Genomic DNA, 22134 nt, shown 5'->3' with positions numbered 1-22134 from the left:
TATTCTCACGCACTTTCTCTGGGATGTTTTGCACACTGTTCTCATGCAGATAACTGGAGGCGCGGGGTTCGTGGGCTCCCACCTCACTGACAAGCTCATGATGGATGGCCACGAGGTGACCGTGGTGGACAACTTCTTCACAGGCAGGAAGAGAAATGTGGAGCACTGGATCGGCCATGAGAACTTTGAACTGATCAATCACGACGTGGTGGAGCCCCTGTACATCGAAGGTAAGTGGAAACCGTACATTATTATCATTGAGAGTTGATGGGGAGGTCTCCCTAGAGCAGCCAGTTCCCTGAGGATAAGCGGTCCCACTCGGCCACACCGCATGTCATGTTGTGTTTTATTTTTTAAATAGTCTTACTGTGTGTGAGGCACTGTCGTAGTTTCTGTGATAAAGAATGGTTACAACAGTGTGAATGTCTGTCTTTACTATTACATTGCACCCCTGGTCTTGAGCTTCATGTGTCTGTTGAAGTAGCATGTGTATAGTGAACATCTGCTATGGTCTGAGAGTTTGTGTGTCCCCAAAGTTTGTATGTGGAATTCTAACCCCCAAGGTGATGGTACTAGGATGTGGGCCCTTGATTAGGTCACAAGGGCTGAGCCCACATGGATGAGACCAGTGCCCTTATAGAAGAGGCTCCAGAGAGCTGCCTGGCCCCTTCCACCACGTGAGGACACAGTGAGAAAGTGCCACCTATGAACCACGAAACAGGTCCTCACCAGACACTGAATCTGCCAGCACTGTGATCTTGGATTTCCCAGAGTCCAGAACTCTGAGAAATAAATTTCTGTTGTTTATAAGCCACTGGCTTATTATGGTATTTTGTTACAGCAGCCTGAACGTGAAGACAAACAAGTCTGATTCCTGAGCTCCTCGAATGTAAATACTTTTATCTTTCCATAGGAAGTTAGCTGATGTAGAATGCTGAATTAATAAAGAAATCCAACTTATAAGTGTTTGAAGTCCTCTAGAAACGTCGTCACTTTAGAGGAATTATGGTTTGAGGAGGTAGTGGGTGGAATGGTGGCTTCCGAAAAGATATGTCCACACCTTAACCCGTGGAATGGAAAAGGGTCTTTGCAAATGAGTTCAACTTGGATTACCTGCGTGGATCATGATTCCTGTGATTAGTGTTCTTATAAGAGACAGAATCAGAGAGCACACAGACACACGGGGAGAAGCAGAGAAGGCCGGTGAAGGCTGGTGCAGAGTAGAGTCTTGCGGCCCCGAGCCAGGGAACGCCTGGCAGAGACTAGGAAGGCTCTTCCACAGAGCCTGTGGAGGGAAGGGTGGCCCTGCCAACACCTCGTTTTCAGGGTTTGGTTTCTCAAACTGTGCAACAATAAATTTCTGGTGTTTTAAACCACCTAGTTTGTGTACTTCAGTTACAGCAGCCACGGGAAACTATTTCAGAGACCTTAGGAAGACTTTGAAAGGCCTCCTTCTTCCAAGATTGTCTAAGGTGCGCTCATGAGAGCTGCCACCGGGGCCTTGCTCTTCGGAGCCTCTTAGGATCACGCAGGCTTGACGTTCATTCTCATTTAAGTCTAACCGCAGCCCTGAGAGCCAAGAGGTTTCACCCCCACTTTTATGTACACGGAAAACCAGTATCAAGTTGGAAGCTGCCCAAAGGTACAGGTAAATTGGCAGAGCCGGAATTCAGCCTTGGGTTTTCTGACTCTGAGGCTTCTACAGTCAGCTGCCCTCCTGCTGCACAGATGGTGTAGCATTCTGCTTTTTTCCTGTTGCCATCAAATTGTGAGCAGTTCCCCATGTCAATAAAAAGTGTGTTAAGAGCCAGTATAATTGCTGAGCTATACGTACTGTATGGATATACCACAATTTATCTTATTTAAAGTTCTCCAATGTTTTATTATTAATATCTTCAGCTGAATTTTGTTTCCTCAGTAAAAACTGTTTAAATGTAATTGTACCAAATATTAACATATCTTCCTCATTGTTTGGTGGTGTCTATTTCATTTCTGTGTTAGTAGCATTGAGCATTATCTTAAGAAACTACTAACAAAAGTATTTTGCTAATTTGATAGAAAACTGGTAGTTCAGGATACATTTCTTTGGTTACTTAAAAGGGTTGCATTTTCTCATATGTTAATTAACATAAATTGTTTCTTTGACCCATTTTTTAAATTTGCTTTTAGTGTAAGTTTTTCATAATAGGGATGTTAGCCACTGGATATATATTTAGCTTTTTTTGCCCAATCTAGATTTTTCCTTTTCATGTCATTGAAATTTTATAATCTTAATATAGTCTAATCTGTTCATTTCCTGTTTGCTATTTCTTTTGTTTCTTTTATGCTATAGCCATCCCAAGGTTAGATGAATATTTAATATTTAAAAGACAGCCATGGTGTTTTTATGTTCGTTGGTTGGCTTTTTGCTTCATTTTTAAACATTTAATTATTTAATTTAGTTGGAATTCACTTTGGGGTTTGCTGTAGTTTTTGTAAAGTGAAATAGGTTTATGTAGATCAGAGGCAAATCGGCTCACTTTCCTCTTGGACTCCTCATGTGGTTGCTGTGGGGTTAACCGAGGTGGTGTATGTGATAGGGCTGGTGGGCAGAATTCTAGGGTGTCTCGCTGGGTGCCCCTCTCCCAGTATTCACCCAGAAGTGAATCTTGACACTGCTGTGCAGGGACTCTGCTGATGGAATTAAGGTTATGACCCACGGGCTTTAAAAGGGAGATTATCCTGGATTATCTGGGTGGGCCACCTAATCATCTGAGCCCCTAAAAGCAGCAAAAGATAGTGGAAGAGTCAGGCAAAGAAAGTGTGTCATAGAGGTGCCTCAGGGAGTGGCAGGGAAGTCAGAGAGATTCACCACATGTGCGATACTTGCCCGACCAGTGCTGGCCTTGAGGGGGCCGTGAGCCAGAGATGGCTGGCAGCTCCCAGAAGCTGAGAGCAACTTCCCACCAGCAGCCAGCAAGGAGACAGAGCCCTAAGCCCTTCTCCCTCATGGGACTGAATTTGCCAACGTCCGGAATCATCCTCAGAGGAAAGAGTGTAGTCCTGCTGAGACCTTGATTTCAGTCCAGGAGAGGCAGGGCCGAAAACCAGCTGAGCTACACCAGCCCCAGATCTTGGTCCTGCAGACCTGCCACATTGTAAATGGGTACTTGTTAGATAGCAGTGCAGAAGTTTATAAGGCACAGTACCTGGCTCACAGTGAGTGCTTCCCAAATCATAGCTGTTATTATTTTCATTGTTATTACTCTTTTTTCTTTTGCACCTAGCAGTAAACGTTTATTGTATGAAACTATTGATTATATAATTTCATTACTGCCAAGAAACCAAAATTTCATATAAATGGTATGTTTGTAAGTAAATTATCTTTTTTACTTATGAGCTTTGACACCAAAGCTGCTCTAGGCCATTTCCTCTGCTTTTGTCCATAGACTGTGTATGGGACACACACACGCACACACACATAAGCACACAGAACACACATACACACTCACATATACACTTGTACTCATGTACACACATACACATATACATGTACACACATATAAAAACGCACACATACATACACAGCTACATACACACATGCATACACATATACATGTGCCCACACACTGAATAGAGTCATACAGTAAATAATTAACACTCTCTGTCCTTTGCTCAGTGTCGAATTCTCTCAATTGCATTTATGTTGGGAGAGCACAGGACATTTCTTCACCTCCATAGTTTGGAGCCTGTTTCCACTTTCTCCTTCAGTGGTTTCCATTTCTAGCAGTGGGCTCATCCATGCACTTGAGAATTCCCTTCCTCCTTTTCCCCCATCTCTTTGTTCCTCCTGCCACCACAATGCCCACTTCAACCAACAGCAGCAGAATGCACATTCTTCTCAAGCTCACGTGAAACATTCTTCAAAACTGACCTCATTCTGGGCCATAAAATTCACCTTAACAGACTTGAAAGAATAGAAATCATATAAAGCATACTCTCAGACCACAGTGGAATTAAATGAGAAATCAGTAGCAGAAAATAGCTGAAAAAACCACAAAATGCTTGGAGGTGAAACAGCTTGCTTCTACATAACACATAGGTCAAAGACAAACTCTCAAGAGAAATTTAAAATACTTTGAACTAAATGAAAGAATTGGGTTTCTTGTTTATGAATTTGCTAAAAAATGAGATGGAAGAGAATTTCAAATATTTTTTAAAAAGAATATTCTTTCCTGATGATAAAAATAATACACACATGTTAAAGAAAATTTGGAAAAGTATAAAAAAGCAAATATAAATTTATCCTTAATCCATATATTCAAAAATAATGTTGACGTTAACATCCAATCGTTTTTTTTAATGTGATTTTTTACATTAAAAGCGTGCTTAATAGGCAATATAGTTAATAGTTCAAACTTTTTTTTTAATTGAAAAAGATAAATGAAAAGTCTCTCTCTTACCTGTATTTATTATCATTCCAGTTTCCAATTCTCCTCAGGAAACTGCTGTTAATAATTTCTTTGTATTTATCAGCAGTGTCTATATGTGACCCAGCTAATACAAGTAGGTATTTGTACCTCTTCCTTTTTATAGAGAAAATCGCCTATTATATATTGCCCTGAATCTTATTTTCTTCTACTTACTGTATCCTGCTGATCCTTCCAGATCAGACATAAAAAGTCACTTTATTTTGGGGGGGCAGCCGCTTAGTATTTCATTGTGTGGCTATACCAAAATCTCTTTCGAACAACACATTTTCCCCCTCAACATTCCTGGTTAGCAAGCCCCCATTGTATGCATGTAGGAGAGTTTCCTTATTCCTGAGTTGGTGGATGTTCAGGTTGTTTGCAGTTTGCAACCATATACTTTGCACAGTGTACACATCTGTATCTCTGCTGTTGTTATCCTGGGACACACTTGCTCAGGCTCCTGCAACCTAGAGCCTGAGCCTGCCCGAAAAGCTTTCGCCATGTACTTCTCCACCACCTGCATCAAGAGGAGTCTTGAGACCAGCATTACTCTAGGGAACAGGAAAGGCAGAAACTCCTTTATGAGGAACAGAGGTTTATTTGGCTTATGATTCTGGGAAAGCTGCATTTGGCACGGGACTCAGGCTGCTTCTACTCATGGCGGAAAGTGGCAGGCAGCCGGCGGGTACAAGCAGATCACATGGCAAGAGGAAGCAAGAGAGAGAGTGAAGGTGCCAGGGTCTTTTTAAGCAATGAGCTCTTGCAGGAACTAATAGAGTGAGAACTCACTCATTACTCCCCTCTCCCCCAGGGAGAGCATGAATCCATTCATGAGGGATCCGCCACCATGACTCAATCAGTTTCCAACACTGCCACATTGGGGATCAAATTTCCACATGAGTTTTGGAGGGGACAACACATCCAATCTCCATCATACCCAGATGCTTAAATCGTATGAAAGGCCGTGAGGACCAGAGGCAGAGGGAGAGAAGTAGGAGTGGAAGAGATGAGGTGGAAACAGTGTTTGCCAAGGGTAGTGGGTCCATATTCATGGAGCTGAATGGAGCACACTGCCTTGATTAGAATATTTTTGTTGAGTCATAATTCAGAAGTTCTTTCTCAACTTTCAGGTTATGTTGCAAATGTAAATATAAACTACAGAGGCTGCGGCTCTTAGAGATCCCCTCTGTTCAATTGGGGGCAGTGGGGGCTTCCTGCAGAGCAGCTCAGGGTGCTGGAAATGCTTTCTCACTGATGGTGTCATGGGAAGGTGAGCCCCTCGGTGCTGATGGGCAGACCTCTGGCATGTGCAGCCGTTGTGTTAAGTAGATACTATTTGATATGAACTCGAGGTGAAATCCCCGCCTTTTGCTTTTTTGTGCCAAGAGAAATTTGGTCTTTAAGAAGTTGTGTATCATCTTAAGTCCTGTTTCCCATCATAAGTTCTGGTGCTGGTTCAGGGGTTAGGGCCACACTCGGGGGCTGCATGTTGCAGACAGTGACTTCTGGTTGGGTAATATTTCTGCCAGGCCTTTGACCTGGCCACACCTGCTCCCGATGGTATTGGTAAGCACCAGTTAAGGATTCACACCACAAAAATGAAGACTACAGAAAAACACTGCAATGCAAAACAAAAGGTTGGTTATTTCTGTGGTTCTCACGTGATCATTCAGCATACAGTGAAATCCCATCACAAAGACACTTGCTAAAGAATTCCTTTCCTACAGTCGGAGGAGCTTTGACACCACTTCATCAGGAGTGTCAGTAAAACCATCAGTGGGGGCGTGTAAACATGTAGTCGGTATTTATTTGGATGTCACCTGTGGTAGAAGATAGTGCTTGATTTCTCTGGATTCTGAGCTACAGTTTTGGGTTATGCCAAGAGTTGTTCAATTTCTATAGTGTTTTTCTCTTTCCTGTGTATGTGGATTTCAGGCACAGTGAAATTCATCTTAAGAACCTATAGGAAGTTCATTTTTTCTTGTTAGAATTCACAGAAGGGCCCAGCCAGCCTCAGCTGTCCCTTCGTCCAGCCTCTTCCCAACATAAAATTAACATGCCGGCTTCTAGCAGCAATGCTGTTGATAATTGATTGGAGCTCTTTAAAGCTCATTTCTGGAGGTTTCTGTTCTTGTAGCTGAGATCACAGCTCATGGTCTTGTAAATGGAAAGGGTCAAGGCAGGGTCACTTGGTGGCCAGCATCCAGAGGCACTGTGTGTCCAGCCAGTGAACGGGCAGGCCTTTCTTTCTCTGTGGCTTCCCCTCTCCATCCCCAACTTGGATTTTTGAATGTCAAGCTCGTATCTGATGTACTTTGAACTATGCAGTTGACATGTTCTGAGGGCATTTTTCCTGAGCCGTGAAGGTTAACATTGTGGCTTTATTTACATTCCAGAGCTGGTGGTTAGTAATATTACTTGGTATTTCCGTAGCACCTCTCACTGCTGGTTATCCCTGCTCTGAAGTTTCCCCTCCTCTCTCCCCTTTGTAATTCCTCACAGGATTCGCTGGTCAGCTGACTGCTGCAGCGTCCTTTCTAGGATAGGTGCTGGAGTTGCGATGGTTAATGGTACAGGCAGTGCGTGTTCTCATAGAACACGCATAGGGGCTGTGGGGAACATTGATTTTCACAGGGTTTTCAGGTTCTTATGTGGGATGAGGTGTTGGTGTTGTTTGCTGCCTAAATAAACATTGTGACCTATGAGGGGTCTTCAACAAGTTCATGGAAATATGTGTATTTATCTTTGAATTTCATGTTTCCATGAACTTTTTGAACTACCCTCGTGGTTTTATGGGGCATCCCCTAGCTTTCAAGGAGTACCAGGAGGGCTAAACTGTCCAAGGATGCAAACACAACAAACCAGATGGAGGAGTCTCTTCTGGAGCGAACAGCCCCAATTTATGGCTCATCTTTTAGTTCAGTTTACTCTTACTGAGCACTGTTTCCAGACTGGCCTGGGCCGAAGTATGGTGGAGGGGCGTTTGTTCTAGATGGATGGTTTCCAGGCCTGCCCAGAGGTCCTGCTCCCCCAGGCTCACAGTGGGCTCAGGAAGCTGCGTTTGTGCACTCCTGGCCCCCCAGGGGCTGCTCTCCCTGCGGAGCCCAAGCTGTCTGGGGTGCGTAAGGAAGAAAAGACACTGCTTGTGCTCAAGGAGCTTCCCGTCCAAGCAGACCTGTGGTAGTCACTTGGGGCAGCAGCGGAAGCCGTTATGAACTGGAGGTCCAGGCGGCCAGCAGTGAAGGGACCACTTCTGACCAGGCAGCAGGAAGGCTTCTGGCACAAAACGAGTCTGCAGAGAGCCTTGAAGAGGGATGGAGTGCATGTTCGCAGTGGCGACTTTCTGCGTGATGCCAGGGAGTGACGCACTCTCAAGGCAGACTTTCCCCCTTAAAGACTGCTTGAATGAGGTTTCCTGCCTTTCCCTGCCTTTCTTGGCACCTCAAGAGTGAAACTAGTGCTGAATCATTTGTTCTTTGAGATCACAGCCCTCGCACGTTGGCTTACACTATCTCCAAGGTGCATGGCACGACCCCGTCTGTGTGAACAGAAATGCCAGTGCTTCGGGGGCCGGCGGAGGTGGGCTTCTGTTCTGGGCCCGGCTGAGCCCTGTGGGGCTGTCCTCAGTCCAAAGGCTGTGCGGACTCAAGGGGTTTTGACTCTGTAGGGTCCTGATCCAGAGTGGCGGTGGGGGTGACGAGGTGCCTGCTCTGCGGCCAGTGGGCTGCCCCTCCCACCTGCAGCCCTGGAGCTTTGAAGCAGGTGTGTGGGACCTGGCCCTGGCCAGGCCGGCTCCTTCTGTAAGCTGCAAAAAAACCGGCACAGCCTCAGAGTTATGGATTTTGTGAGAAATGATTTTAAAAACTATCTTATTGACTTAAAATTAGTATGCTTTTTCAAAGACTGTTGGTCCTTTGCTTAATTTAACTCAGTGGGGTTCAGACTTGGCTTTCTAGAGGGTATGTAGACAGTGCCAAGAGTCTCCCATCTGGGCACCTGTGTCAGACACCGCCTCACTGGTGACTCTGATGTAGAGCAAGGGTTGATTGAGAATCTCCAGACTGATCTGCCATGGCCCAGGAGCCAGTCCTTAGCTCTTACATTCCCAGGATCAGGAAAGGGAGGACAGCGGTGGTCCCCTGGTTGGAAGAGGATGGGAGGCATGGGGAGGTTCCTGGGATGAGGCGGTGGGAGCCGGGAGGGGGTCCTCCCTGCAGGTGCTCTTGCGTGGGCCGAGGGATGGCTGTCCTTACACATGTCCATCGCTGTCACTTCACAGGACCTCTGCTGTGTGTAGGTGTCACCTGACCTGGGGAGCAGAGGGCTGTGGGGTGGGGATGTTAAGTGAATGCCTGTGTGTGAGGAGACTTGTATGGAATCTGGATTATTCTGCCATTCGTGGCTTTAAAAACCACCCTCCCTACCATCACCTCAAGGTCTGGTTTTGTGTATGGGATGCCTAAAATCAAAAGGAAAGGCTATGTTCTCCCATAGTTTTGTGTCTTTGCTTCACAGACTAAAAACATTTACCTTAGATTCGAGTTTAATCATTGAAAAACTCTTGAAAAATCATTCTTATTTCTGATTTGAATGCTTTATATGAGACACCCCTCAGAAAACAGACACCTGGATAATCAGATTGACTGTAGTCAGAGGCTCAAAGGACTGGCCCAACGCACATTTTTGTTTCCAGATAATTAGACTTTCTATTTTTGTTTAAAGTTCTTCTCATTACAGATGTAAATTAGTTTCTATAAAGAATGACATGATATATAATTTCAGTGAAAGATATGCTAGTGCCTTTATCATACAGTATAATTCCTAGGAGTTCACGACTTCTTGGCATTTTTCTTGGAAATAATATTGGATGCTTCTGCTTTGTCTCCTTCAGTCGACCAGATTTACCATCTGGCATCTCCAGCCTCTCCTCCAAACTACATGTATAATCCTATCAAGACGTTAAAGACCAATACAATCGGGACACTGAACATGTTGGGTGAGTTGTCGTTTTTTTATTTTGGGGCTCTTGCTGGGGATATCTCAGGACAAGTCCAAGTGCAGGAAATTGAACGTTCAACTAGAGTTTGATCTGAGTGTCTGCAGCCCTCCCTCGCATCACCTCTGTCTGTGTTATTTGGCAGATTTGCAGTGATAGTTCAGTGTGACTTTGTCATCGGAATTCATCATGGGGGACACGAACTAGCTTCTAACTTTCATGCATGGCAGTAACCAGTGTGTGATGCCTCAGGGTAGATACCCTGGGAGGGACCACAGGCACTTCCCAGTGACTGTCCACTCCTCCTCTTTACCCTCTGAAGCCAGGTGACCAGCACCTGGGACAGATGGTGTGCCTCTTGTTGGGAAGATGCACTGTGGCTCTGATCCCAGTATCAGGGGCCATTTATAGAGTGATAGCTGTGGGTAATATCCACAGATTAATGTTTAAAATTAAAGGCATGCTTAAATTTGGCACAGTTTGGGGGGGTTTTACCCCCTAGACTAGGGTTTTTGATTATTTGCAAAGTGGAGGAAAGGAAGCACTTTAAAAAAATGTCAAGAAGAAATGGATTTAATTATAAGAACATTTCAAACAGGTTCTATGAATAGATTTGGGAAGTACAGCACTAAGTTTTAATTTGAGCAAAGTGTGGACATGGGACTAAGTAGGCAGCTGTAAACTGGTTTTTAAGTCTCTCAGACTAAGCATTTTGAGGGGTTGTATTAGGGTTCTCCAGGGGAGCAGAACCAGTAGTATATGTAGGTAGGTAGGTAGGTAGATAGATAGATAGATAGATAGATAGATAGATAGATAGATAGATAGATAGATAGATAGATAGATAGATAGGATATATATATATTATATATATATTAGATAGATAGATTAGATAGATGATAGAGGATTTGGTCAGCTTTTGTGAACTGACATAGATAGATAGATAGATAGATAGATAGATAGATAGATGGAAAGGAGGGAGGGAAGGAAAGGAAAGAAAGAAGAAAGAAAGAAAGAGATTTACTCTGAGGCCTGGACTCAGGTGCTTATGGAGGCTGAGAAGTCCCACCATCTGCCATCTGCAAGCTGGAAACCCAGGGAAGCCAGTGGTGTAGTTCCAAGGCCTGAGAGGTGCGGCACAGACGACAGGGAAGATCGATGTTCCAGCTCAAGTAGCCGTCCCTCCTCTGTCTTTTTGTTCTACTCAGGCCTCCAGGGGTTGGAAGGTGCCCATGGAGCACCATCTGCTTTACTCAGTCCACAGATTCAAATGCTGATCTCTTCCGCAAACACCCGCACAGACACACCTAGAAATAATGTTCAGCCACATATCTGGGTGTCCCTTGTCATCCCAGTCAAGATGACACACAAAGTTTACCATCAGAAGGGCCAAGTTCTGCATGGAGTAAGGTGATCTTCTTACCTAGAAAGGGCATTGGTCATTCTCCTTGACAGCATCCCCTGCCCTGGTCACCACACAGAACACACGCTTCCGCTCCTGCTCAGAGGTGTGGCATGGTGGAGGCAGCGTGTTGCCCTTGCCACCATGAGGTACCCTTCCCTGTACTCTCTGCTCCTAGCTCCTCCATGACACCAGAGGAAAAGCCGCCATGCACGTGGCTTCTAGAGACAGACGCTTTATGTTTCCTACTTGGGGGATGCAGTCACTGTGCTGTCCCCTGTGGGGATTCTGGTGAGGATTCCACTCAGGCTCTCTCCCAGGGAACTTGGCATCCCTTAGGGTGCTGCCTGTGGGGACAAGTGTCTGTGACACAGAGTAGGGAGGGAAGGTTCTGAAAGTGAGGCCCCAGCAGAATGCTGTTAGAGTGCAAGGCAAAAGTGACTCTTGAGCGAGGGCTCGAACCATGGGTGAGACGGGATGTGGAGTTCTTGCAGGAATGGTAAAGCATCTTCCAGGAAAGATATGGACAAAAGCTGAAGGGAGACCATCACTGGGCTGGAAAGAGGGACGAGATGCACAGAACTTTGCCTGGCTTCTTCCTGGTGGGCTTCCATCCCTGTGGCTTCACCACCTCTCAGGCACTGTGGTTGGTTTCTTTGCCCAGTGAAACCTCTTTGTCTCGTCTCAGCATTTATCCCAGAGAAACGAAAACTTACGTCCACACGAAAACCTATAATGAATGTTCACAGCAGCTTTATTCGTAATGGCACAAAACTGGAAACAACCAAAATGTCCTGTAATAGGCGAATGATTAAATTAACTTGGATATGTCCATTCTATGGAATACTTGGCAATAAAATAGGAAGGAGCTATTGATACACGTAACAACTGGGGTGGATTTTGAGGGAAGTATTCTCAGTAAAAAGATTCAGTCCTGGGGCCGGCCCGGTGGTGCACTGGATAGTGCGCCGCTTGGGAAGCGCGGCGGCGCTCCCGCCGAGGGTTCGGATCCCACATACAGACCGGTTCCCGCTCACTGGCTGAGCGAGGCGCGGGAGCGGCACCGAGGGTTGCGATCCCGTTGCCGGTCCCGATCTGGTACGGGGGCGACACTGAGGGTTGCGATCCATTGCCGGGCACCGGACACAAAAAAAAAAAAAAAAAAAAAAAAAAAGATTCAGTCCCCAAAGGTCATATACTATATGAGTTTATTTACATATCATTCTTGAAATGACAATGACAGAAATGGGGAATGGGTTACTGATTGCCAGGGGATAGGGAGTGGGAGGGACAGGGAGTGGGAGGGACAGGGAGGCGGGCTGTAAAAGGGCCATGTGAAGGGTCCCTGGGAGATGGAAGTGTTCTGTGCAGTGGAGCACTCACTGACTCTTACCAGTGTCAGTGTCAGTGTCCTGGGTGTGACCTTGTACTCTAGTTCTGCAGGGTTTTAACCATTAGGAGAAAGTGGGGGAAACTGGGTAAAGAGTACATGGAATCTCTCTGTATTACTTGTATAGCTGAATTTGAATGCCTCAAAATAAAAAGTTTACTTATGTAACTTCGTTTTGGAGTGACCACCGTCGTCTCCATTGTCTCCGCCAGAGCGTGGTGTGGTGACTACCTCACAGGCTTCCGTGGGGTGGAGCTGGAGAGAAGGAGCTGGGCCTGGGAATTGCTTCGTATCCTGCACCCGTTTTAACGCTCCTTCCTCAGGCACTGGAGTGGGCACAGTCTGCCTCCAGACACTCACCTTTTTAGCCGCCCTGTGCTCTCGTTCTCAACCCGCATCTTTGCGGCTGCCCCTTCTCGGCCCCAGGTGCTTGGACACGCCCATACATCTGGTCCCTTGCACTGGGACCCTTCTGTCCCACTCTGGCCTCCCCGGAAGTGCCCGGAGACTATGCACACAAACTTTTTCTCTCCCTGCCAGCAGTGCTTCTTGGGCACACATGGACCCCTGTCCCCCCACACAGGCCTGGGTGCCAAGGGGTGTCCAGCACAGCAACCTTCTAGTGTAGTCTGGAAGCCTGCAGTTAAGTGAAGGTCATGGGGCTTCTCAGAGCCTCTGGTGAACCACCGTACATGGGGACTTAGAGAGTTAGGAGGACTCTCCATATGAACTTGACCCCACAGATAATGATGTTCCAGTCTATTCTACATGTGCACAGTAAATACAGGAAAGGTATTCAGAATAGGAATGAGGAATGCGGTGAGTTGCTTTGGACAAAGTGTTGTTTAAGCTGGACCTTGCAGGAGGCAGGAGGATGGGTGTGGAGTTAGGCAGCCAGGGGATGTCAAGGGCATGGTCAGAAGATTCCAGGGCATGTTCAGGAGGAGCCAGGTGTCATTTTAGAAGTTAAGATGAGAAGGGCTTTGCTGTCTTCCTGCAAAGGTAAAGTTACCTGATAAAATATAGGGTGGTGTTTTGGGGTAGAGGAGTCTATACGACTCCTCAAGTCACATGTCATCAGACCGAAAGCGTCTGCATTTGGCCCTGCTTACCACTATAAGTATCCAACTGAACTTGTCCTGAGAATCCATTTGTGTTTTTCTTCAAGCTTTTGTTTTACTTTGGTTCCAAAGCAAATGCAGTAATAGCAGGTGATTTGATGGATAATTAGATCCCTTTAATACTAAAACATTGCGTAAGGGGGCCGCACGTGTGAGTCTACAGTTTCTCTTGAGTGTCTGCTTTCTGCTTTCTGCAGGGCTGGCCAAGCGAGTCGGTGCCCGTCTGCTCCTGGCCTCCACGTCGGAGGTGTATGGAGGTGAGTGGGTGGGCTTCCCCTGGGGGCGCTCGTGTGCCCATCGGGCTGTTTGTGCCCTGTTGTAGGTGAAGAGGACTCCATGGTGAGGCCAGGGTTCCGTTGCTGGGAAGGCCAGCCTGCTCGTGCTCTTCCCGTGTGTGACCTTGGTGGCCACTGAGCTGCCCCTCTGGGCAAGGCAACCTCTTGTCTTACCACACAGCTTGGAGCACCGTGTCATGTCACCTGGCCAACAGGGACCCACCACTTGTGATCCTGCAGAGGTATTTCTGCCACCCTGCTCTCAAGGTACCCCAGATACCACATTCACTGGGGACTTTTTCTGCCCATTTAGCGCGTGTTGTTCTTTAGCGTGAGCGGTGTGAGTCACACCTTATAGTCAACAGGTTGGCACTTAAACTGGCCAGGTGAAGAGACGTGCGCTGATCGCCTCGCCTACTGTATAATGACTTCTGGAAAGCCAGGAGCCTGCTGCACCAGCCTGCAGCCTTGCCTGTCCCTCTCCCAGCCTGCCCGTGGTCTGGAGTCTGTGGCAGGAGTGAGGACCAAAGCTGTATTTTCAATTTTCGTTGATTTCTATTCAGCTGCAAACCAACTGGGTGCAGGTTTTGGAGAACCGTGTGGTTGATATGGTCTCTTCTTTGTACTCCACGTGACAAGGTAGCGTGTTACTCACTTCTCCAAAGTCCCAGGCAGCTGAGAGGGCTGAGCACGTGCTTACCTGCCTCTGCTCTGTCCAGAAGGGCACAGTGGCCTCTTCCCACAGCACCCTTCTTTTCCCACCCTCCTTGTTCTCTGTCTGCACACTGGACAAGAGCTTGTGTTCTCTAGGGGTCTTAAATAATTTTAGGTGGAATTCGTGGAATTCACTGGTTGCTGTACTATGACGTTTGATAACCAACATAAACTTAGGTTTAGTGCAGTGTGTGCAGAGTCTGTTTGCCTCACACAACACCGTAAAGGGGGGACAACTGGAAATCATGTTTGACTCCAGTAGGCCCTTTACATTTTTAATAACAAAGTGGCTCCCACCCCTTTTTTTTCTGAAATGATTTTGTGAGGGAAGCTTGGCATCCTGAGTGTTTCAGTCCAGACAGTGACAGCTGAGCAGCACATGGTGGCCCAGCCTGCTCCATCTCGGCCTTGGCCAAATTTATGACCATCTCCTCCTTTGGGGTCTAGTTTACCCAGCTCTTAGAAATCTCCAGATAAAGGTCTGATAGCAGTCATCTGGTATATCTGTGAGCCGAGGTCATTGGCTTTTTTCTCTCACAGTATTATGCCCTAGACCTTTTCTCTGCAGTGAAAAATGTGCTCTTTGAGGGGAATTTTAAACACAGCACAGGCGGAGACATTACTCTGCACCAGCTAAGTTGTTACCTGGTTACTTTAGTTCGTTCCCCTAAAAGGTCTGATAGCAGTCATCTGGTATATCTGTGAGCCGAGGTCATTGGCTTTTTTCTCTCAGAGTATTATGCCCTAGACCTTTTCTCTGCAGTGAAAAATGTGCTCTTTGAGGGGAATTTTAAACACAGCACAGGCGGAGACATTACTGTGCACCAGCTAAGTTGTTACCTGGTTACTTTAGTTCGTTCCCCTGGTACATCGTACAGTGTGGTTGATTTACACACTAGAAGAACAGGAATTAGGCAGGACGGAATGTGCTGGAGTAGCACTTGTCCCCGCAGCCTCCCGCAGCCTGCCTCCTGTGTCTGGGGCGGGCACAGGTTTGCTCTGGTGATGGCATGTGTGAGTCATCATGTCCCACAGATGCTTTGTTTTTTTTTCCGATAAGAACAAGTTTGACTCTAATTGAAGATTCTATAAATACAAAATTAAACCATACATCTCTTCACATAGATTATATTTAATTACAGTTTGTATAATAATCTAGACATTAAGAACAGTTTCCTGAAGAGAAGGAAGACTTAAAATTGATCTTCTAATTTAATTTTTTTTCCTGTTAAATACTGTCATTACTTAATACTAAAGGGAAGACTCCGTGTCTCACTGGAACTTAGACCAGATACAGAATGCTGAGGTTCTGTCCTTGATGTCTCTGCATTTGTAAATGTTTGCCTGAGTCTTTCCAGAGTTCTCTTTTGCATCATAAACGTGTGTTGTTCGTTATGCATATGAACTGGAAAAAAGGAGAGATGAAAACACAATCGTATTTTTCCCCCATCTGTAGATCCTGAAGTCCACCCTCAGAGCGAGGACTACTGGGGCCACGTGAATCCCATCGGCCCCCGGGCCTGCTACGACGAAGGCAAGCGAGTGGCAGAGACCATGTGCTATGCCTACATGAAGCAGGTACTGAGCACGTTCTGGGCTGCAGTTTAGACACACGGAGTCCTACGTCAGACATGAAGTGCTGTGAAGGAAGTAAATGCCGCGATTAATTGTGTCTGGGGCGGGTGCTGGGGAAGCCCATTTTCCCACTATTATAAATTCATGGTATTATCCACAGCTTTTTCCATTTATCTTCTTATTTTAAAAGTGTTTTCCTGGAGATGAATTCTTAGGTTTGGACTCTTGTATGTATGACCAGTAGGCTTCTTTATTGCCAAATTGCCCACAAGCAGCTAAGTTCCTCTGTTTTCCTGAAGCCTCTAAATCAGTGGATTTTTTTTTTTTTTAACTTTCCTTTTGGTTATCTATTCAGTATAAAAATGAATTCATTATTGCCTTAATTGAACATCTTTAGGAATTATCGCTGTATTCATTTACTGTTATTTCCTGCTTTCTTCATTATTCATTGTTGTGCCGGGTGCTTTTGCCAAGGGTATTTTATGCTACAGATTTGCTCACCCACATGCTGTAGCCAGAAGTTGCCCACAGACTGAGAGGCCAAGTGTCCCACACTGACTCCGTCTCAGAGACGTGACCCATCAGTCACTAGTTCTTTCCTCTGATGCAGGTTTTGCAGTACCTGCCCACCTCCGGGCTGTGCAGGAGCTGGTGAGCTGTGCAGAGAGGGGCCCCTGAGGGGCTGGGTGAGTGCCCAGGCTGCTCTGTTTTCTCAGTGCATGTGCCCTGGTGTGTGGGTCTGCACGCTCAGCTCCATGTGGACACGGGATGTTGCTCCAGGACAGGCCACTGACAGATGTGGCATCTGTCTGTAGAGCAGTGTTCTCAGGGTCAGGGTCCAGTCGCAGGTGAGCTCTAGGATTTGGTTGCTGTGAGTTCTGTGAAAGGGGAGAGTGGCATCCAGGTGCCTGGGCTCAGGGACTCTTCCCGAGTGTCTCTCTGAGGCCCCGGGGGGAGCCGGTGCAGGAACACACTAAGGGCCAGCTCCTGACCTCTGTGGGCAGCCTTCCAGGGCCTTCCATCTCCATGGGACGAGAGATGACAGTGCAGCGTATAATCACACAGGCACGTGTTGCTTCTTTGGGGGAAAGACGGGCTGTCAGGGGCTCTTTCTCATGGGATGTTTAATGAAATACCAGCATTAAAGATCCGTAAAATGACCTTGAGCTGATGTAGATAGTTAACCCTTTCTGCTTTACTTCTTGGCCAGAAGCAGAACTATTGCTTTCTGAGCCACTTTGGGCTGTTGGCTTATATTATCCACTTACTCTAAGAAACGTTAATCAATTTTAGAACATACTTTTATCATTCTATCAGAGTTTGAGGTCTCTCTGACACACAGGACGACCTGTGTGCGCATCGTGCTTATGAGAGCTGACCAGTGTGGGGCTCAGTGATGGTGCTTCGCGAGTAGTGAGTTTCAGGAGTAACGTGGATCTCAACTGTTTCCTTTTGCTTCCAGTCTTGTGGTTGTATTTCTAACATAGTGACTTTTTACATAGCTAAAGCTGATGGGCAGACAGGACATTTTTATTGAAGTTTTGGTTTTTATTAAATGATTAATAGTGTAACAGTTGATAGATTTATAAGTGTACATATTATCAAGTTTGCACTCATGATAATTACAGTATTTAGAAATAATAGAACCAGCACTTATTAAGCACTGACTGTATGCCAGGCAGTGTTTAGGCACCTGGACACCAGCGTGTCACATACATCCTAACGCCGGATCTGCCCACATCATCCGTGTGCAGGAGCTCAGGAAGGCAGTGCCAAATAACTCTCGGCATTTAAATTTCTGCTGGTTTGGGTCTCAGGAGTTTAATAGCATTGCCTTGAAAACTATAACATACCCATTAGAAGTCCTCCATGTAGATGGTTGGTCCCACCTGCCCATGGCTGATCTGTCCCTGACAAGAGCCCTGCTGGAAGGGTGTCCCCTGCACAGCCAGGGCTGCCCTTGTGGAGGAGCTGCCTGCCACTCGCTTGGCACGGTGTCTCTTCTGTGAAATCTCCAGGCATGTGCCTCACACCCAGGAGGCAACACACGATTGTGGAATGGGTATGAGAGTCACGTCCATAGCCAGGCTCACAATGTACTTCTTGTGGGGTGCTGTGGGCTCTGCTTGTAGGAGCAAAGCCTGGATCACTTTCCATCATGCTGTGAGTCTTGAGAACTGCCATGTGGACGACGGGCTCTGCACTTTCTGGGAAGGAGTCTGTGCAACATGGGTTTTGAACAGCAGGTGCACTGGGTAATCCGTGGAATCATCAGGGCTCGTCACTCTGCGTAGCACACCTGCCCGAGGGCTCGTGTCTGCCCAGGTGAATGTTGTCATCCATGTGGTTCTGGAGATGACACCAAGGAAAGCCTGCCCTGGTGGCATGTTGGGACTTGTGAGCAGGTGTGATAGGAAGGAGTGACCATGCCCCTGGCTCTGGTGGCTGCAAGGCAGACAGGCAGAGGTTGTGGCTTCCTGACATAGCCACGAGCGATGGGCCTGGGCTGAGGGCACTGTGGCCTTGCCTGAGTTCTGAGAGGCCTACAAGGAGGGTGCAGCAGGAGCTTCCCACCTCCCACCCCCTCTCATCCATGTTGTAAATATGGTACTTCTTCCTAGGGAGAGCCGCGGGTCCTAGACCGCAGCCCCAGCTGGGCCCTGGCAACCGTGCCCGAGCACTGTCTCCCTCTTGTGTCTGCACCAGTGCTGAGGGCAGGAGACGGTGCCTTTCCTCTGCCCATGGGGACAGACAGTGTGCATTCGAGACATGTGTGGCTTCCTGCAGTGGCACGATGCTGTACCAGGTACAGAAAACATGGATAAGCGAGATGGAAGAAAAATTGTTACCTACAGTCCCATCTAGAGACAAACATAAGAGGGAAAGATTAGATGAAACAAAAACCTCCACGTAAAGAATATGAAGGATGTAAAACACTTAAGACATTAACGTGATTCCCTGTCTCAGAATTTCCTACTCGCTGCCAGTGAGGTCGGGTCAGGCGCCCCTGGCCCTCACTGGGTTTGCCCTCTGGGTGGGGCCCAGTCTGGGGCAAGTCACCGCGCCTTTTCAGGGCTTGGACTCCAGAGTGGCTGTTACTTCCTGGGACTGGGGCTTCGCTGCTTTTCATCTCTCCCTGCTTCACTGCGTGAACCCTTTTAGGTCCTGCATCCCCAGCGCAGTGCCCTGCAGGAGGCTGTGTCGCTGTGCCCGTGTGAAGATGACATTATTTGAGGATGCCCTGCTTGCCTGTAATAGGTGTTGGCAAAGGAGCGACGGGGGAGGGGGTTGGCATCTGGAGCACCTGCCGCTTGGCCTCTGCTAGAGCAGGGTCTGTGGAATTGGGGTGGGTGCAGACGGGAGGTGGGCTCCAAACCTTGTGTCTGGCTCCCGGCCCACAGGTGGGGCTCAAGCCCATTGCTAGCTCCTGACGCCGTGGTCCTCCCTCTCCTGCTGTCCAGACTCCTTGCGGTGCACAGCTGGTGCCGGTGCCAGAACAAGCAGTGTACATGTGTGGCTCTCTATCACTACACGCCCCTCGGCAGGAGAGGAGTCAGCTGGGAGCTGTCTGTGACCTTGTCAGTCCCTGGCTCTCAACATCCAGCCTTTGGAGATAGTTTGGGAGAGAAAATGTAAAACTTTAGGGATTTATTCTATCTGGAGACAAATGGGGGGTGGGGGGAGACCAAAGAAGGATAGATCAGATGGAATAGTATGCATTTGATACACTTTTAATTCATTATTTTAATAACTTAAGTTTCTATTTTTTATACATAATAACACATTCCCTCCTAAGTAGAAACTGTTATTTTATTGTCAAGGCCCTATATGGAATGTGGATGTGTCTCACTCTGAATAAACCTAATGTGTAAGGATTGAAAATATAAACAAGGTGAATAGAGGTATGAATAATGTCTTTATAAAAAGATTTCCCTTTTCCAAAGGATTCTCTGTGGAGTTTCTTTTAATGGGTGAAATGTATTCAAAATAGAATTTGATTTCACAGAAACATCTACTGCAGGCTCCTCACAGAAGGAAGCTCCCTTGAGTCGTCTTTCTGGAATGAGGTGGAAGTGTGGGGATCAAAGGGCATAGCATCTTCATGAAGAGTTTGAACATGTCAGAGAGGCATTACATTGCCGCTTCTGTGTGCATTTGGGTGCAGTGGTTTTGGGAATGGAGGTCTGTGGCCAGTGGTGTAGGGAACATCTGAGTTCATCACCCCCTTGTGGGTCTGACTCAAGTCTGGGGCCCAGTGGGCCTGGTCTGCAAAGAGGCCACCATTCCCAAAACCGTGGAGCTGCAGAGCTGAAAGCAAGCAAGCTCAGGAAGCATCTAGTGGAGCTGCCTTGAGGGTATGGTTTTCTGTAATTTGAGGGCATTAAAATACTTTTTAAAAAATCAGAGAGTTGGTATATATATCATACTTGAGTGGAAAAAAAAAAAATCAAGCAGCCAAAACAAGTCCAATTTTGGTAGGTAAGATTCACACTCTGGGGTCCAGACCTGAGCCTCCGGACCTGCCCGGCATCAGCTATGTCCCTTGACCTGTGACTCACTTCGCTGGCTGGGGTCTGCTGTCCACATCCGCCTGCCCCGTTGCTCACCACCAGGAAATGTTTGCACACTCCTGGCCTCGCACTAGGCGCTGACATCGCCCCTGCCAGTTCTGAAGCAGGACTGTTGGGCAAGATTGCTGGGCAGATACGGACACGTGCCCGCCCTCCCCTGACCTTGTGTGGCCTCTTCCATCTGCCACCACCCGCCACTTGGAGTTTTTAGTCCCTTTGAGAGTCTTGCTTCGGCAGTGTGAGCTCTGCACCCCACAGTGGCCTTGGCCTTACCCCAGGTGGGGAGCAGAGCCCATCTGGATGCGTCCATGAGAGGCTGTAGGGGGACTGGGTGGGTTGGCCTTGGGACCTCCTGCCCCTGTTGCTTTAGGGGTGTGTGCCTACTTCTCTCAGGGCAAGAGGAAGACCGAGGAGGCGGCACAGTGTGCTGGGGCCACCGTGCCTGGGAATACCTCCTCTTACCTGTCCTTCCTGCTCCCACAGGTGGGTGTGCCTGGCACCTCCCTCCGAACAGGTGTCAGCACAGTGGAGGGATGATGGTCCTCTCTGGTCAGCGCTGCTCCCCCTGTGCAGGACTTCTCTATTCTACCTTCCAGGACCTTCCATCAGTGAAGACAGTGGTCATAGTGTTCGGTGGCTTGAGACATTACTCTCCAAGGAAAGATCGTACTTTCAAAGGAATGTTGAGGAAGATTTCACCTAACCCTGCTGGCAACATTCCTGTCCGTGGGGATATTTGGAGAGGGAGGGATCCCTGTCCCTTCCTTACTCCTCTTGGGTCACTTCTCGCCAGGCTGTCCCCTCCTGTTGCTGACTGGTTCTGTGTCTCTGGCCCTGCACACCCAGCCCCTAACCCCGCACCCCCTGGGGCTGCTGTGAGTGCAGGAAGGAGTCGTCGGCGCCAGCTGCCCCGTGAGCTGTCCTTAGTGCAGCCTAGTCTCTGTATCCACCGGTCGCAGTTCCAGTCTTTCCAGGAACCTTAGTTCTGACCTTGGGATCCCAGGGCCTGCTGGGAATGTTTGTGAGATATTCCATGTGTGGGCACCATTACTTCAGGAAACGGCAGTATAATCAGGGAGCATGGACAGTGGTCCAGGGCAAACACTGGGGACAGATGGTAATAGCAGTGTCACGTTTTCTTTGTGTTGCTGTGACATGGGTAGGTGGAACGGACATCACCGTCCCCATTTCAGAAATCAGGGTCTTCGGTCTTAGGAACTGAAGTGGCTTCCCCTTGAGATGTGTAGCTGGCACGTGCGGGATGAGCACAGGCCCCGGGGGTGCAGCCCCGGCCCCTTCCACGTGCTACAGGGCGCTCAGGCGGGCTCTCCCGCGGGCTCTCCCGCGGGGTCACACATCCAGCCTCTGAGGCTTCCCTTGGGTTTATGCTGATGTAGCTCAAACTCTCAGACATCCTCCTCCTCCTCGATGTCTGGGGTCATAAATGACTGATGGTTCACCACAAGGGACAAAACCCTAGCACAGGGCCCAGGCCGTGACTAAAGAGGAGTCAGCTTTCTAAACGAGGCCTTGTGTGTGCAGAGCCTGCATCCGCCAGGGGACCCACGCTGGTGGCGGGAGGGTTGCTGGCTAATGGAGCCTGCGTGTGCGTCAAGTTCACAGCTGTATTCGTCCTTTTCTG

The 22134-nt window shown here is 47.7% G+C and overlaps 1 protein-coding gene across 1 annotated transcript in view; it reads left to right on the top strand.

The window, feature by feature from the left end:
• Positions 1 to 22134, top strand: part of UXS1 (UDP-glucuronate decarboxylase 1) — a 76199-nt gene that overhangs the window by 26614 nt on the left and 27451 nt on the right. The window contains exons 2-5 of the mRNA XM_008592578.1: positions 50 to 230; positions 9343 to 9447; positions 13555 to 13614; positions 15803 to 15924. Coding sequence (XP_008590800.1) covers positions 98 to 230; positions 9343 to 9447; positions 13555 to 13614; positions 15803 to 15924 — 420 coding nt within the window. The 5' untranslated portion in view covers positions 50 to 97. The remainder of the gene's footprint in view (positions 1 to 49; positions 231 to 9342; positions 9448 to 13554; positions 13615 to 15802; positions 15925 to 22134) is intronic.

The sequence above is a fragment of the Galeopterus variegatus genome, unplaced genomic scaffold, assembly GCF_000696425.1.
Source record: "Galeopterus variegatus unplaced genomic scaffold, G_variegatus-3.0.2 Scaffold8044, whole genome shotgun sequence".
Classification (NCBI taxonomy): domain Eukaryota; kingdom Metazoa; phylum Chordata; class Mammalia; order Dermoptera; family Cynocephalidae; genus Galeopterus; species Galeopterus variegatus.
Note: the sequence above shows the minus strand (reverse complement) of the source record. Positions and strands in the feature narration are given on the sequence as shown.